The 16590-nt window shown below is 40.0% G+C and overlaps 1 protein-coding gene across 2 annotated transcripts; it reads left to right on the top strand.

Moving 5' to 3' along the window:
• Positions 1–854: 854 nt before the first annotated feature.
• On the top strand, positions 855–3943 carry LOC114142072 (oxidation resistance protein 1-like). Of its 2 annotated transcripts, XR_003594956.1 has the most exons (5): positions 855–2370; positions 2462–2557; positions 2846–2919; positions 3158–3446; positions 3540–3943. XR_003594956.1 is itself a non-coding variant. In XM_028013130.1 (4 exons), the coding sequence occupies exons 1-4, from the start codon at positions 2290–2292 to the stop codon at positions 3291–3293; spliced, it is 387 nt and encodes a 128-aa protein (XP_027868931.1). In that variant the 5' UTR covers positions 855–2289; the 3' UTR covers positions 3294–3916. The 2 variants fall into 2 exon arrangements, 1 of the variants encoding a protein (XP_027868931.1); XM_028013130.1 differs by having other exon boundaries at positions 3158–3916.
• Positions 3944–16590: the final 12647 nt, after the last annotated feature.

Below are 16590 nucleotides of genomic sequence, written 5' to 3'. Positions count from 1 at the left end.
GATAATTAAAAGGCTTCACACCTTATATATATTAATTTCCCAAATCTCTCTGGAGTCACTTAAATAATGTCCAACTAAAGAACAGAACAGAATGTTAGGATGTTTCTGTGTGAACAGAAAGGTGTTTGGTACTGAAACTATGACAGGCCCACTTCATGAACTGTGAACTGAAATAGTAAAACTCGACTCATCATGTCTACTTTTCTATAAATGGACAAACATTCTTGTAAAAAAGGCCAACAGCCGCATAATGTTCAAATAAAAATAAGGGTAATTAAATTTCTAAGTATGATTTTCAAATTCTACCTTGATAATAAACTGGTTTTAGGTTTATTAATCCTATGAATTTAGGAAAATGTTCCTCAAGTGACTTTAAGGCCTCTAAATTGTGTCAAATTTTGTCATTAAGTCATACTTTAAGTCATGTACATGTAATGTTTTTTCCTCGTGAAACTTTTCTGTCAGGCAAAAGTTTAAGCCGTACTCAGACATTTTTGTTCTGCTGGCTGTGAGTAGAAGTAGCTGAGGCTAACGCTAACTTACTGCTAACATGTCCTTGCTAGCAAGTTTGGCAGGTAGTTTTTTGCATCCTATGATAGGTAAATTTGCACTTGCCTATCATGGGTTAGTGCAAATTTATCGCCAGCCCACTGAAATTTGTGCATTTCTGTAGCGATCTAGGTTTTAAATTCCATTCATAAAACCTAAAAGGTCTCAAATCATTTTAAATCCAAGTTGGCGACGCCTGCAGAAAGCATTGATGTTCAATTCCTGTGACCGCAATCAGACTTCTGAGTGAATGGCTTATAAGCCCAAAGAAACCTGCATATGCAGAAGAATGTTTTGAGTTTTTCTTCTGCTTTCATTTGTTTGCATCACCATGTTAACATTATAGAATAACAAAATGGAGAAGAATAAAAAGCAGAAGAAAGTTGACTTCACACAGCAGAACACCGTTTACGGAACTAATGCTGCCGACCGTGAATCGTTTTTAAAGTTATTCACTAACAGTATCATCACAAGATCATAACAAGATGAAGGAAGCTGAAAGAAACAAAGCACAACTAATAGCAAAGGCCTTATGTTAAACAGTTTGAGTTTTATTTGACCTTAAAAAAATTTTTATTGTCCTGGGGCAGAATTACGATGCACGTCTCACGTCAATGACATAAAATATGTGCAGCATTTGGACAAAACCATTGGATGTCCGTCGCATTTGCCTGAACAAACACTCTTAACATGCTCCATGTTCTATGGAAGAGAATGGCCTAGTCAAAGTCCAACTGAGAGACTGTGGCAGAAAAAAAATAAATCATTTAAACTTTACCTTAAGCTATATTATGAAAAAAAATTTCATTGGACCACAAAAAATTCAAATAAAATTCATGTAAGTTTGTAAAACGATAAAATGTGAAAACCTTGTTCTTCAGTCAGCTGTGTTTCATCGTTGTGTTTGGGGAATAGATGCTGCAACATCTGTACTTCTACAAATCCAGCTGCTGTTGGCGGCTTAGTGACGACATTCAGCAGGAACACCTTCACCTAACCAGTCCTTACATAGACACACTAAAGAACCTGGCTAATTACTTGGTGAAGCAAATGTAGACGCAACTATATAAGCAGATTAGTATTTTTGAAAGGTAAATGATTAAAGCGGTCTGTGTACATAAAACTGCCCATAGACTGGCAAATCTCTTGAGCCGTTTAAGATTAAAAACTGTAACAATATTGACAATATTAACAAGACTGAACAGATCTGCCCTTATGGATCTGGCACATTGCCACCGATACCTCATCTATATATTGTTTTCGGTATCCAGGCCAATACAGATATTAATATCAGATCGGTTCATCTCTAGAATCTAGCCTGTGTCTTTTTTATGCGTCTGTTAGAAATAAAGTGTACACACTTCCCTCTTCCTCCGCCACGTCCGTCGGCTTTATCTCCCCGTCCAAACAGCCGCCGTTCATCTTTCAGTGTGTCTCTCTGATGAAGGCCTGCTCCTCTTCCTCCTCTAGTGGCTGAGCTCCACGTTTTGAGCTAAGCTGTTACTCTGCTTTAAACTCCAGACGGTGTTAAAATGTCACCACACATGTAATTGAGCATTGGTGGCTGTGGCCTTTTCACTGCTTCTGTGTCTTTTTCTTTTCTTTTTTCCTCGTCACGATTCCTTCATCATCGCTGTGTGTTCCCCACACACACACACACACACACAGCTTGCCAGGAATCTCCCCCCACGGACCATCGGTTACCCCTGGACGCTGGCGTTTGGCACGTCAAAGCACGGCATGAGCATTAAGACGCTGTACAGAGCCATGCAGGGCCAGGACACGCCGGTCCTGCTGGTCATTAAGGACAGCGACGGTCAGGTGAGCAGAAAAGCTGTGCTGCTGTACAGCGTATTAATATTTCTGATCCGTTTCTGCCTCTGCTCACAGTCTCCTCTGTGTGTTTTCTCAGGTATTTGGTGCACTTGCATCTGAACCCTTTAAAGTCAGCGATGGCTTTTACGGCACAGGAGAGACCTTCCTCTTTACCTTCAATCCAGAGTTTGAGGTACGGCGTCGAGTCACTGTCATGCTCTGTCACATTAGAAAAGATTTTGCCCCTTTTTAAAGTTATTCAGAGGAACTGGAGGTTTGATTTGTAACAATAAAGGGAGTTGGATAGACTTCCTGAAATGAAAAAGTATCAGCAAAGGACAAATGCAAAACCTTTCATGTTCTTTTGCTAAATCTTAGCTCTTTTCATTCACCAATGAGAGCTGTTCTCTTCTAAATCTTGATTTGTTCTTCTGCATGTGATTGCAGCTAAAACACGGCTGAACACCTGCTCTGTTCACAGGTATACAAATGGACAGGTGACAACATGTTCTTCATTAAAGGAGACATGGACTCTTTGGCTTTTGGTGGAGGAAGGTAAGCCAGAAATTTCAAATCATGATGAGACATTTATCCCAATAACTGATAAACAGTACGATAAATGTTCATCCCTAAGCGGATGAAACCTCCTAACCGGAATTGTAGCTTAGATTTACCACATCTCTTCTACAGAAATGAACCTGAGTACTGGCAGTAGCATCCAGCGGTGTAAAATGCCTCCTGTTGTGTGTGTGTGTGTGTGTGTGTGCGTGTGCGTGTGTGTTCTCTGTTCCAGCGGTGAGTTCGGCCTGTGGCTGGACGGAGACCTGTACCACGGCCGGAGCCACGCCTGTAAAACCTTTGGGAACCCAATGCTCTCCAAGAAGGAGGACTTCTATGTGCAGGACATCGAGGTGTGGGCTTTTGAATAACAAACCTGCTGCAACACAGGGAAAAAAAACAAGTCCTACACACAGGACCAAACCCAGGGAGCGGTCCTCCTTCAGAACAGTGGCAACATCCCAAACCTAACTGCACACCACCAGGTGCTCCCCTGTCTGGAGGCCAGATACTGGATGCTTGTTGTGCGTTAACTACTGCAGTTATTAAGGAGCTTTGTTTTATTTTCTTTTGTTTTTCTTTGTGAAAAATAAACCTGTGTGTGTATCTTATTGCAGCCCTGTGCGGCGTCTTTGCAGAGTAGGGAGAGTACGAGGAGAAATGCAAGGGAAGCAGGGTAGGGACCGCGCGGTCACTAAGGCCAACTGGACTTCCTGAGGCTGAGGTTTGGGACTGCTGCAAGAAAGGAAAGCTGCCCCACCTGGTGCAAATAGTGCATCAGAACTCTGAAGAACCTCAAGGAATCCCCCCTCTCCCACATCACCACACCACCACCACCAACTTCTGGGATCCCAGCTAGAACTCCAACTCACTGTGCTGTCGGCCGTTACGGAGAGAGACTCAGTCGGAGGAAACCGAACACATTCCATTTCTCTTGATCGTGGAGTGTCAAAAGTGGTGATTTGTGGTGAACTTACAAAAAAAAAAAAAAAAAAAAAACCCGCGTCCGCATCCGGAACCGATGACGTTAAAGCGAGCGAATACGTGCTGTGTGTGTAGGTGAAAGGGGGAGGGGTGAGTTTGTCCTCCCCTCCCTCCTCCCTTGAGGCTTAACTTATTGAGTATCGTGTGTCGTAGTCCTGTCGTTCACTGTCCATAGCACACCGTCTGAAAGCACATAGCTATAACCAGACCACCCGTCGTCGTAGCGTTCCGTTCAGTGGGTGTATGTGTGAGTCCAGCTGCCGGCCGGACGCTGGCTCTACTGTTTCGTAGACAGTAACGTGTTGCAATAGATTTGTGGAATATGCAAATAAACTGTCCTGTGACCTCAACTAACCCCACCGGGCGGCGACTCTTTGGCCGCCGTTTGGAGAAAGAGAGAGAGGAACGTGTAAAGCTTTTACGTCTTGATACACATAATTGCTTCTCTGGGTTTCATTTGAAGGCCTGAGATGTGGTTACCTGTTTTACATGCATATATGACAATTATATATTGTATATATGATTATATAACTTTATATAATCATATATATTTTGCTGTTGAGTGTGACAGTGATATATTTGTGCTGATAGTTCAGCTGTTACTATATATTGTATATTACCCTGTAAATTAATGGTAAAATAGTAGATTTGTTGCAATATATATATATATATATATATAAATACATTATGCTATATAAATATATATATATATAAAATAAAGTGTGAATCAATGGGTTGCTTTTAGCACTTTAATCTGGTTCAAAAGCGTCAAGGCCAGGTTCTCAGATTATCCTAGAAGTAGCTGTACAGTATATTTTTTTCCCTTCCTGTTAACTGTTACTAGAAAGCTTGCTGCTACCAATAACAACAGGAAAATGTCCTAGTGCTCTCTGGAAGGACGAGGATTACTCTGAGGATGTAACGTTTGGGGATGAAACGTTTTAAAGACAGCAGCAGGTCTCGGTTTCTCTCCGCACATAGTCGCCATGTGAGTCTGAGGCAGATGCGCATAATAAAGGCAGGAGAACAACATAACACTTCCCCACAGAGTCCTGACTTCCCTTTTTCCTTTTTTTTCTCCCTCCCCTCCCTCCTGGTCTTCCACGCCAGTATTTGTGTCCATGTGGAAAGTCACAGCAAGTAAATATGGTTACCTCTTTAATTTCACCAGAGCATTGTATCAGTGATGTACAAATACTAATAAAGCTGAAGTAATTGTTGTAACCAGCGAGATCTCTGCATTTCTGATTCTTCTCTTCCGTTTTATCTTTAACCTGCACAAAGTAGCACGCAGTTTTAAGTGGGCGGTAAATGCTGCTGCTTCTTTTCTTACTTAAAACCATATTTTAAATTATGGTGTGCATCTGTACCCATAAATAAAATTCAGTGCAAGGAACTCGTCCCAATTAGTACAACCTGTGTGTAATTTTGAGTATGCATCCGTGTCGTCAAATGAAGACCTTCATTGGAAGGTATTGAAGATGCAAGTATGTATACAACTTTTATAAACAATCTGTAAAACGGTGAGCATGGTGTCAAGGTGCTTTCCTTTAGTACAGGAATAAAAAATAAAACTGAAATAACATTTGCAGAAACATAAAAATATTTGTTAAAACTTTCACTATGTCCTGACAGCAGGACACAAAAAAATCAAGTTCCTCCCTCTGGTCCCAGTGACCAATCAGAGCCAGGGGGAGGGTCTTAGCGCTGCCAGTCACCTCAGACGGTCCCTTTTGCTCCCGGTTAGCTACAGCTAGTTCCCCACAACAGAGCCTGACGTGAATGCTAAAGCTAGCTAACCTGGCCACTATAATGGAGGATAAAGGGTTTTCCTGTAAAGGTAAGTTGTTTCTCAGCCTTTAGCACATTTAGCAGCTATTTTTGCAGTTTCAAGGCGAATGAGTGCAGGTTTCTGCCTCTAACTGTGTGAAGCTGGTGGAAGTTTATCCTAAAGGACTTTAGTTACACCTGTAATTGAGGACTTGACGCCCATGCTTGCCGTAATTTTGAGAAGCAAATGTATTTTTTTCTTCCTCTTGACAATTATTTGCCAATTGTGTTGGCATATAATACGAGATACGTATCACGTCTAAGATAAGTATCACGCTATAACGTGATGGCACTCTAAATATTTTTTTCCTGTGTGATAGCAATGTGCTTCCATACAAATCAAACCAAAATTAATACTGTTCCATCTGAGGACAGTCGGCAATAAAACCCACTTCCGTTTTTCAGTTGAATGTGTTTGGCTCATTTGTCTACACTGGGCCACACATATATACAAGCATGAACAGCAGCACACGCCTAATAGGATTAAAGATAAAAAAAGTGTGTAACAGCCCCAGCCCCAAATGAAGGATTGTGGCTTTACTGATGAACAGTGAGGTTTATTGGAAAGTAAACCCTGAGTTTCATTGTAATAGCTGTATGCACAAACACACACACACACACACACACACACACACACCACACACACACACACAAAGGACAGTGTAAGCTACAAAAACACAACCAGAACATTTCAACTAAAAATAATATTCACCTCTAAAATATCAACTCTAATTCAAACTATGCCCTAGTGTTTATATACAACACAATTCACAATTTCAATCGATTAAAAAATTAGAACCGTCCTTATTTACAAAACAAACAAACCTTGTGCCTCTATCAAGGTGTTCGCTAATAACTAGACACATTTTTAACACGTTGTTGTAACTTGTCTTCTGTTCCTTTCTGTCGTTAAGCTGCCATTTTACAACATATATAGAGCAAAAATAAATAAATAACATCACATCAAAAACTGGAAGTCATATGTTATGCAAAATAAATCGAGATAAAGGAAAAAAAGCCCCTTAAGATGTCTAAATGAGAAAACGGCCACAGTTTAACCTGAGTTCATCAAACACTTTTCCTCACAAAAACCTCTTTTGATGAGGGAAAACACTGTTGAGCAGATTCAATGGGGAAACCAGGTGATTGTGTTTTGCACATTGTTAAGCCCATATCAATTACAGCCACATTGGCAGAAACTAGTCTAAATGGTTGGGAAAAGTTTCATTTGTCTTAATATGAATGAAGTTATTTGGAAATGTTTTAATGGTTTGAAACATCTCCTTTACTAGAAGGTGGGCATCATTTCAGAGTTTTTCCTGGTTACCATAGGCAATAGCAACTAATGGGACACTTCTACCTGACTGATGATGTCACTAGGATCAGATGCTTTGTGTCATAGATCTATGACATCAGCTCTGAAACCTCTTAAATAGTTGGTCACTTGTGTTCTAGAGCCAGACTTGCAGAACCCAGCGGATTTATAGTTAATTGTTCTCTCATCATTGTTAGACAGAAACGGAAGATGGATTCCCGTCGATTACCTAAGATTATTAATCCTTTGCTAAAGACAAGACAGACGACGGAACCAAATGAAGAACCCGAACCGACTTCGAGAACAGGAAGAATCATTAAACACCTATGTTTCTTACTGGTCTAAATATACTAAAGATACGGAACCTGAGAGAAAAATGACGGAAAGACTGCTGAGCCAAAGAGCTCCCTACGCGTCCACAGCTGATAACAACGAGGTTTCTGGAAAGACAAACGGTTTGAAAAGCCCTTTAAAAGTAAAAGAAATGGCTAAGCGGGAGCCAATGAAGGCTTTCCGCCTATATTTCAAAACACGCGTCCTGAAAAGGTTCCATCTCAACAGGATTGCAAGAAAATTGTTTATAACAATCTGGAGGAAATAAAGAAAAAAGAAACTGCTAGTTACATCCTTTTGGAGGAAAAGCGTCGTGCAGAGAGGGCCAAGCAGCAGTTACAGCAAAAGTTACAAGAGGAACAAGAGAGGGAGAAGAAAGATAAAATGAAACAGATTCTGACTGATACATGGGACACCCAGGTTCAATATAAAAAGCAGAAAGACATGGAAAAGGCTGAAATTGAAAGGCACCAAATGGCTGCCATAATGGAAGCGGACAGGTTGTGTCAAATTGAGGACATTGAGACGAGGAGACACAAGAAGGAGAAAGATAGAAAATTCTTCAAACAGGACGAGACTGAACAAAATACAGAAGCCAAAGTCACAATGCAGATACATGAGAGATTTAGTGATAAAAAGGAAGATGTTCAGTTTGAGTCAAACTGTCCAAAACATTTGAGTGAGAAAAGGCTTCGTGAAAAGTATAATTTTCTAGAGGATTGTAAGAAGGTTGTGTTTGAAAATCTGGATTGTATAAAGAGGAAGGAAGTTGCCAACTTTGTTATTTTGGATGAAAAGCGTTGCAAAGAGAGGGCCAAGCAGCAGCTACACCAGAAGTTTGAAGAGCAACAAGAGAGGGAGAAGAAAGTCAATTTAAAAAGTCTCTGGCCGAAACATTGGATTCTCAAATTGAAGGTAAAGAACAGAAGAAGAAGCACAGAGTTGAAATTGAAAGGCAACAAATGGCTGCCATAATGCAGTCAGATAGACTGCATGAAAATGAAGAAATGGAAATGAAGAGACAGAAGAAAGAGAAAAGCCAGAATTTTTTGAGACATAATGAGACTCAACTTAACAAAAAAGCAAAAGAAATCTATTGATGACAGTTTAAATGATATATTAAAGAAAGAAACTGATTATGATGTTATTTTACAAATAAGCAATGCAACAAGATGGCCAAGGATGAAGTTGCCAAATTATCACATCAAATACAGCAGCAGGAGAAAACTCCGAAGCAAAAACCTCTGGCTGATGAATTGGCTACTAGACATCAGTACAAACAGACAAAGAAGGCTGAAATGGACAGGAATGAAAGGCAAGGGGTTCTTCCTGGATATCGAGGTGAGGAAATTGGAGCCAGGAGACAGAAGAAGGAGGTTCAGCAGAAGCTGCAGGACAACTTTAGTGAGCAAAGAAGAACTGTTCTTTATCAATCGGTTGTTCCAGATAATGACAGTGACATTGATGACAAGGACAGGAGTCGTGAAATACGTCAACAAATAGTGTACAACCAACTGTCCCTTATAAAGAAGAAAGAAGACGTGAAAAGGACTATTATGGAAGACAGGTCATTGAAAGAAATGAAACATCGGGAAGCTGCAGAGCAGAAGGTTGAAAAACTGGCGAAAGAGAAAAAGCTGCAGCTACCAAATCTCTGACCGACTCGTGGGATTACCAAATACGACGTAAACAGCAGGAGAAGAAGGAACTTCGTGAGGCTGAGAGGAAAGACATGTTATCCTTAATTGAGTTAGAGAGAGTGTGTGGAGGTGAACGTATTAAAAGTATCCATCTTGAGAAACGCAAACAGCCTGTTTATGACGATGTTAAGGAGACTCTGCCAGCAGCAAGACCAGGGAGAAGTTGCTCCAAGTCCTGTGAGGGAAGAACGACATATTCTGATAAACATGATGAAGGAAAAACCAGCAAGGTTTGCAGACCTGCACTGAGCCGTCAGAAAGTTACCAATACCAATACTGTCAAACTTCCCTCACTAAACTCCAAATCTGTGCACTTCTCTGAGAATTGCCAACATAGTTCTAAAAATGGAAAATTCCCATCCAACGAAGTTTGGGAAGCTGCTCTTAAGCTGCCGGCCCCATGACCCGACAAGCAGAAGAAGATGGATGGATAGATGGATGGACAGACGGATGGATGGATGGATGGACGGACGGACGGACGGATGGATGGACGGGACGGATGGATGGATGGATGGATGGACGGATGGATGGATGGCACTTCAAACCACTCTTTCCTTTTCTCTTCAGCCTGTCTGTGAAAACAGCGCCTTTCACTTATCATTTACAAAACATCTTTGTAATATTTTCCTTTAGCAACGTCAGACATATGAGGCCTTAGCTTTGAAGGTAGCATAAGTCATTTTAACAACAAGGTTTTCTCTGGGTGCTCCAGTTTCCCTACAAAAACAATAGACAGACAGACAGACAGACAGACAGACAGACATTGTAATTTGCTCTCTTAGTAAAATCAACTAATCTTGCTTTAAACTAAAGTTTTCGGGAGCTCCGGTTTCTCTACAAAAACAATAGACAGACAGACAGATAGACAGACAGACAGACAGATATTGTCTGTAATTTTATTTATTAGTAAAATTAAGTAATCCTACTTCAAATTAAGTTTTCTCTGGGTGCTCCAGTTTCTCTAAAAACACAATTGACAGACAGACAGACATTGTAATTTGCTCTCTTAGTAAAATCAACTAATCTTGCTTTAAACTAAAGTTTTCTCCGGGAGCTCCGGTTTCTCTACAGACACAAATGACAGACATACAGACAAACAGATAGATATTGTCTGTAATTTTGTCTATTAGTTAATTATTCTATTTTAAACATAAATTCTCTCCGGGTCTCTACAAATGATGCTACATAGGTTAGCTAGCTAAAATAGATATGTCTAATCAATAGGTAGGCAGGTATCTTTCTACCTGCCTACCTATTGATAGACCTATCTATTTTAGCTAGCTAACCTATGTAGCATCATGTTTGTAGAGACCCGGAGAGAATTTATGTTTAAAATAGAATAATTTAACTAATAGACAAAATTACAGACAATATCTATCTGTTTGTCTGTATGTCTGTCATTTGTGTCTGTAGAGAAACCGGAGCTCCCGGAGAAAACTTTAGTTTAAAGCAAGATTAGTTGATTTTACTAAGAGAGCAAATTACAATGTCTGTCTGTCTGTCAATTGTGTTTTTAGAGAAACTGGAGCACCCAGAGAAAACTTATTTGAAGTAGGATTACTTAATTTTACTAATAAATAAAATTACAGACAATATCTGTCTGTCTGTCTGTCTATCTGTCTGTCTGTCTATTGTTTTTGTAGAGAAACCGGAGCTCCCGGAGAAAACTTTAGTTTAAAGCAAGATTAGTTGATTTTACTAAGAGAGCAAATTACAATGTCTGCGTCTGTCTGTCTGTCTGTCTGTCTATTGTTTTTGTAGGGAAACTGGAGCACCCAGAGAAAACCTTTTGTTAAAATGACTTATGCTACCTTCAAAGCTAAGGCCTCATATGTCTGACGTTGCTAAAGGAAAATATTACAAAGATGTTTTGTAAATGATAAGTGAAAGGCGCTGTTTTCACAGACAGGCTGAAGAGAAAAGGAAAGAGTGGTTTGAAGTGCCATCCATCCATCCGTCCATCCATCCATCCATCCATCCGTCCCGTCCATCCATCCGTCCGTCCGTCCGTCCGTCCATCCATCCATCCGTCTGTCCATCCATCTATCCATCCATCTTCTTCTGCTTGTCGGGTCATGGGGCCGGCAGCTTAAGAGCAGCTTCCCAAACTTCGTTGGATGGGAATTTTCCATTTTTAGAACTATGTTGGCAATTCTCAGAGAAGTGCACAGATTTGGAGTTTAGTGAGGGAAGTTTGACAGTATTGGTATTGGTAACTTTCTGACGGCTCAGTGCAGGTCTGCAAACCTTGCTGGTTTTTCCTTCATCATGTTTATCAGAATATGTCGTTCTTCCCTCACAGGACTTGGAGCAACTTCTCCCTGGTCTTGCTGCTGGCAGAGTCTCCTTAACATCGTCATAAACAGGCTGTTTGCGTTTCTCAAGATGGATACTTTTAATACGTTCACCTCCACACACTCTCTCTAACTCAATTAAGGATAACATGTCTTTCCTCTCAGCCTCACGAAGTTCCTTCTTCTCCTGCTGTTTACGTCGTATTTGGTAATCCCACGAGTCGGTCAGAGATTTGGTAGCTGCAGCTTTTTTCTCTTTCGCCAGTTTTTCAACCTTCTGCTCTGCAGCTTCCCGATGTTTCATTTCTTTCAATGACCTGTCTTCCATAATAGTCCTTTTCACGTCTTCTTTCTTCTTTATAAGGGACAGTTGGTTGTACACTATTTGTTGACGTATTTCACGACTCCTGTCCTTGTCATCAATGTCACTGTCATTATCTGGAACAACCGATTGATAAAGAACAGTTCTTCTTTGCTCACTAAAGTTGTCCTGCAGCTTCTGCTGAACCTCCTTCTTCTGTCTCCTGGCTCCAATTTCCTCACCTCGATATCCAGGAAGAACCCCTTGCCTTTCATTCCTGTCCATTTCAGCCTTCTTTGTCTGTTTGTACTGATGTCTAGTAGCCAATTCATCAGCCAGAGGTTTTTGCTTCGGAGTTTTCTCCTGCTGCTGTATTTGATGTGATAATTTGGCAACTTCATCCTTGGCCATCTTGTTGCATTGCTTATTTTGTAAAATAACATCATAATCAGTTTCTTTCTTTAATATATCATTTAAACTGTCATCAATAGATTTCTTTTGCTCTTTTTTGTTAAGTTGAGTCTCATTATGTCTCAAAAAATTCTGGCTTTTCTCTTTCTTCTGTCTCTTCATTTCCATTTCTTCATTTTCATGCAGTCTATCTGACTGCATTATGGCAGCCATTTGTTGCCTTTCAATTTCAACTCTGTGCTTCTTCTTCTGTTCTTTACCTTCAATTTGAGAATCCAATGTTTCGGCCAGAGACTTTTTTAAATTGACTTTCTTCTCCCTCTCTTGTTGCTCTTCAAACTTCTGGTGTAGCTGCTGCTTGGCCCTCTCTTTGCAACGCTTTTCATCCAAAATAACGAAGTTGGCAACTTCCTTCCTCTTTATACAATCCAGATTTTCAAACACAACCTTCTTACAATCCTCTAGAAAATTATACTTTCACGAAGCCTTTTCTCACTCAAATGTTTTGGACAGTTTGACTCAAACTGAACATCTTCCTTTTTATCACTAAATCTCTCATGTATCTGCATTGTGACTTTGGCTTCTGTATTTTGTTCAGTCTCGTCCTGTTTGAAGAATTTTCTATCTTTCTCCTTCTTGTGTCTCCTCGTCTCAATGTCCTCAATTTGACACAACCTGTCCGCTTCCATTATGGCAGCCATTTGGTGCCTTTCAATTTCAGCCTTTTCCATGTCTTTCTGCTTTTTATATTGAACCTGGGTGTCCCATGTATCAGTCAGAATCTGTTTCATTTTATCTTTCTTCTCCCTCTCTTGTTCCTCTTGTAACTTTTGCTGTAACTGCTGCTTGGCCCTCTCTGCACGACGCTTTTCCTCCAAAAGGATGTAACTAGCAGTTTCTTTTTTCTTTATTTCCTCCAGATTGTTATAAACAATTTTCTTGCAATCCTGTTGAGATGGAACCTTTTCAGGACGCGTGTTTTGAAATATAGGCGGAAAGCCTTCATTTGGCTCCCGCTTAGCCATTTCTTTTACTTTTAAAGGCTTTTCAAACCGTTTGTCTTTTCCAGAAACCTCGTTGTTATCAGCTGTGGACGCGTAGGGAGCTCTTTGGCTCAGCAGTCTTTCCGTCATTTTTCTCTCAGGTTCCGTATCTTTAGTATATTTAGACCAGTAAGAAACATAGGTGTTTAATGATTCTTCCTGTTCTCGAAGTCGGTTCGGTTCTTCATTTGGTTCCGTCTTCTGTCTTGTCTTTAGCAAAGGATTAATAATCTTAGGTAATCGACGGGAATCCATCTTCCGTTTCTGTCTAACAATGATGAGAGAACAATTAACTATAAATCCGCTGGGTTCTGCAAGTCTGGCTCTAGAACACAAGTGACCAACTATTTAAGAGGTTTCAGAGCTGATGTCATAGATCTATGACACAAAGCATCTGATCCTAGTGACATCATCAGTCAGGTAGAAGTGTCCCATTAGTTGCTATTGCTATGGTAACCAGGAAAAACTCTGAAATGATTCCCACCTTCTAGTAAAGGAGATTTCAAACCATTAAAACATTTCCAAATAACTTCATTCATATTAAGACAAATGAAACTTTTCCCAACCATTTAGACTAGTTTCTGCCAATGTGGCTGTAATTGATATGGGCTTAACAATGTGCAAAACACAATCACCTGGTTTCCCATTGAATCTGCTCAACAGTGTTTTCCTCATCAAAAGAGGTTTTTTGTGAGGAAAAGTGTTTGATGAACTCAGGTTAAACTGTGGCCGTTTCTCATTTAGACATCTTAAGGGCTTTTTTCCTTTATCTCGATTTATTTTGCATAACATATGACTTCCAGTTTTTGATTTGATGTTATTTTTATTTTGCTCTATATATGTTGTAAAATGGCAGCTTAACGACAGAAAGGAACAGAAGACAAGTTACAACAACGTGTTAAAATGTGTCTAGTTATTAGCGAACACCTTGATAGAGGCACAAGGTTTGTTTGTTTTGTAAATAAGGACGGTTCTAATTTTTTAATCGATTGAAATTGTGAATTTGTTGTATATAAACACTAGGGCATAGTTTTGAATTAGAGTTGATATTTTTAGAGGTGAATATTATTTTTAGTTGAAATGTTCTGGTTGTGTTTTTGTAGCTTACACTGTCCTTTGTGTGTGTGTGTGTGTGTGTGTGTGTGTGTGTGTGTGTGTGTTTGTGCATACAGCTATTACAATGAAACTCAGGGTTTACTTTCCAATAAACCTCACTGTTCATCAGTAAAGCCACAATCCTTCATTTGGGGCTGGGGCTGTTACACACTTTTTTTATCTTTAATCCTATTAGGCGTGTGCTGCTGTTCATGCTTGTATATATGTGTGGCCCAGTGTAGACAAATGAGCCAAACACATTCAACTGAAAAACGGAAGTGGGTTTTATTGCCGACTGTCCTCAGATGGAACAGTATTAATTTTGGTTTGATTTGTATGGAAGCACATTGCTATCACACAGGAAAAAAATATTTAGAGTGCCATCACGTTATAGCGTGATACTTATCTTAGACGTGATACGTATCTCGTATTATATGCCAACACAATTGGCAAATAATTGTCAAGAGGAAGAAAAAAATACATTTGCTTCTCAAAATTACGGCAAGCATGGGCGTCAAGTCCTCAATTTACAGGTGTAACTAAAGTCCTTTAGGATAAACTTCCACCAGCTTCACACAGTTAGAGGCAGAAACCTGCACTCATTCGCCTTGAAACTGCAAAAATAGCTGCTAAATGTGCTAAAGGCTGAGAAACAACTTACCTTTACAGGAAAACCCTTTATCCTCCATTATAGTGGCCAGGTTAGCTAGCTTTAGCATTCACGTCAGGCTCTGTTGTGGGGAACTAGCTGTAGCTAACCGGGAGCAAAAGGGACCGTCTGAGGTGACTGGCAGCGCTAAGACCCTCCCCCTGGCTCTGATTGGTCACTGGGACCAGAGGGAGGAACTTGATTTTTTTTGTCCTGCTGTCAGGACATAGTGAAAGTTTTAACAAATATTTTTATGTTTCTGCAAATGTTATTTCAGTTTTATTTTTTATTCCTGTACTAAAGGAAAGCACCTTGACACCATGCTCACCGTTTTACAGATTGTTTATAAAAGTTGTATACATACTTGCATCTTCAATACCTTCCAATGAAGGTCTTCATTTGACGACACGGATGCATACTCAAAAATTACACACAGGTTGTACTAATTGGGACGAGTTCCTTGCACTGAATTTTATTTATGGGTACAGATGCACACCATAATTTAAAATATGGTTTTAAGTAAGAAAAGAAGCAGCAGCATTTACCGCCCACTTAAAACTGCGTGCTACTTTGTGCAGGTTAAAGATAAAACGGAAGAGAAGAATCAGAAATGCAGAGATCTCGCTGGTTACAACAATTACTTCAGCTTTATTAGTATTTGTACATCACTGATACAATGCTCTGGTGAAATTAAAGAGGTAACCATATTTACTTGCTGTGACTTTCCACATGGACACAAATACTGGCGTGGAAGACCAGGAGGGAGGGGAGGGAGAAAAAAAAGGAAAAAGGGAAGTCAGGACTCTGTGGGGAAGTGTTATGTTGTTCTCCTGCCTTTATTATGCGCATCTGCCTCAGACTCACATGGCGACTATGTGCGGAGAGAAACCGAGACCTGCTGCTGTCTTTAAAACGTTTCATCCCCAAACGTTACATCCTCAGAGTAATCCTCGTCCTTCCAGAGAGCACTAGGACATTTTCCTGTTGTTATTGGTAGCAGCAAGCTTTCTAGTAACAGTTAACAGGAAGGGAAAAAAATATACTGTACAGCTACTTCTAGGATAATCTGAGAACCTGGCCTTGACGCTTTTGAACCAGATTAAAGTGCTAAAAGCAACCCATTGATTCACACTTTATTTTATATATATATATATTTATATAGCATAATGTATTTATATATATATATATATATATATTGCAACAAATCTACTATTTTACCATTAATTTACAGGGTAATATACAATATATAGTAACAGCTGAACTATCAGCACAAATATATCACTGTCACACTCAACAGCAAAATATATATGATTATATAAAGTTATATAATCATATATACAATATATAATTGTCATATATGCATGTAAAACAGGTAACCACATCTCAGGCCTTCAAATGAAACCCAGAGAAGCAATTATGTGTATCAAGACGTAAAAGCTTTACACGTTCCTCTCTCTCTTTCTCCAAACGGCGGCCAAAGAGTCGCCGCCCGGTGGGGTTAGTTGAGGTCACAGGACAGTTTATTTGCATATTCCACAAATCTATTGCAACACGTTACTGTCTACGAAACAGTAGAGCCAGCGTCCGGCCGGCAGCTGGACTCACACATACACCCACTGAACGGAACGCTACGACGACGGGTGGTCTGGTTATAGCTATGTGCTTTCAGACGGTGTGCTATGGACAGTGAACGACAGGACTACGACACACGAT

Source organism: Xiphophorus couchianus, chromosome 3, assembly GCF_001444195.1.
Source record: "Xiphophorus couchianus chromosome 3, X_couchianus-1.0, whole genome shotgun sequence".
Lineage (NCBI taxonomy): Eukaryota > Metazoa > Chordata > Actinopteri > Cyprinodontiformes > Poeciliidae > Xiphophorus > Xiphophorus couchianus.
The sequence above is the reverse complement of the archived record's forward strand: the minus strand, read 5'-3'. Positions and strand labels throughout refer to the sequence as shown.

Coding starts and splice junctions, on each gene's coding strand:
- LOC114142072 (XM_028013130.1), top strand. CDS start 2,290: ATGAGCATTAAGACGCTGTACAGAGCCATGCAGGGCCAGGACACGCCG. Junction 2,558..2,845: donor CCTTCAATCCAGAGTTTGAG/GTACGGCGTCGA, acceptor CTCTGTTCACAG/GTATACAAATGGACAGGTGA. Junction 2,920..3,157: donor TTGGCTTTTGGTGGAGGAAG/GTAAGCCAGAAA, acceptor TCTCTGTTCCAG/CGGTGAGTTCGGCCTGTGGC.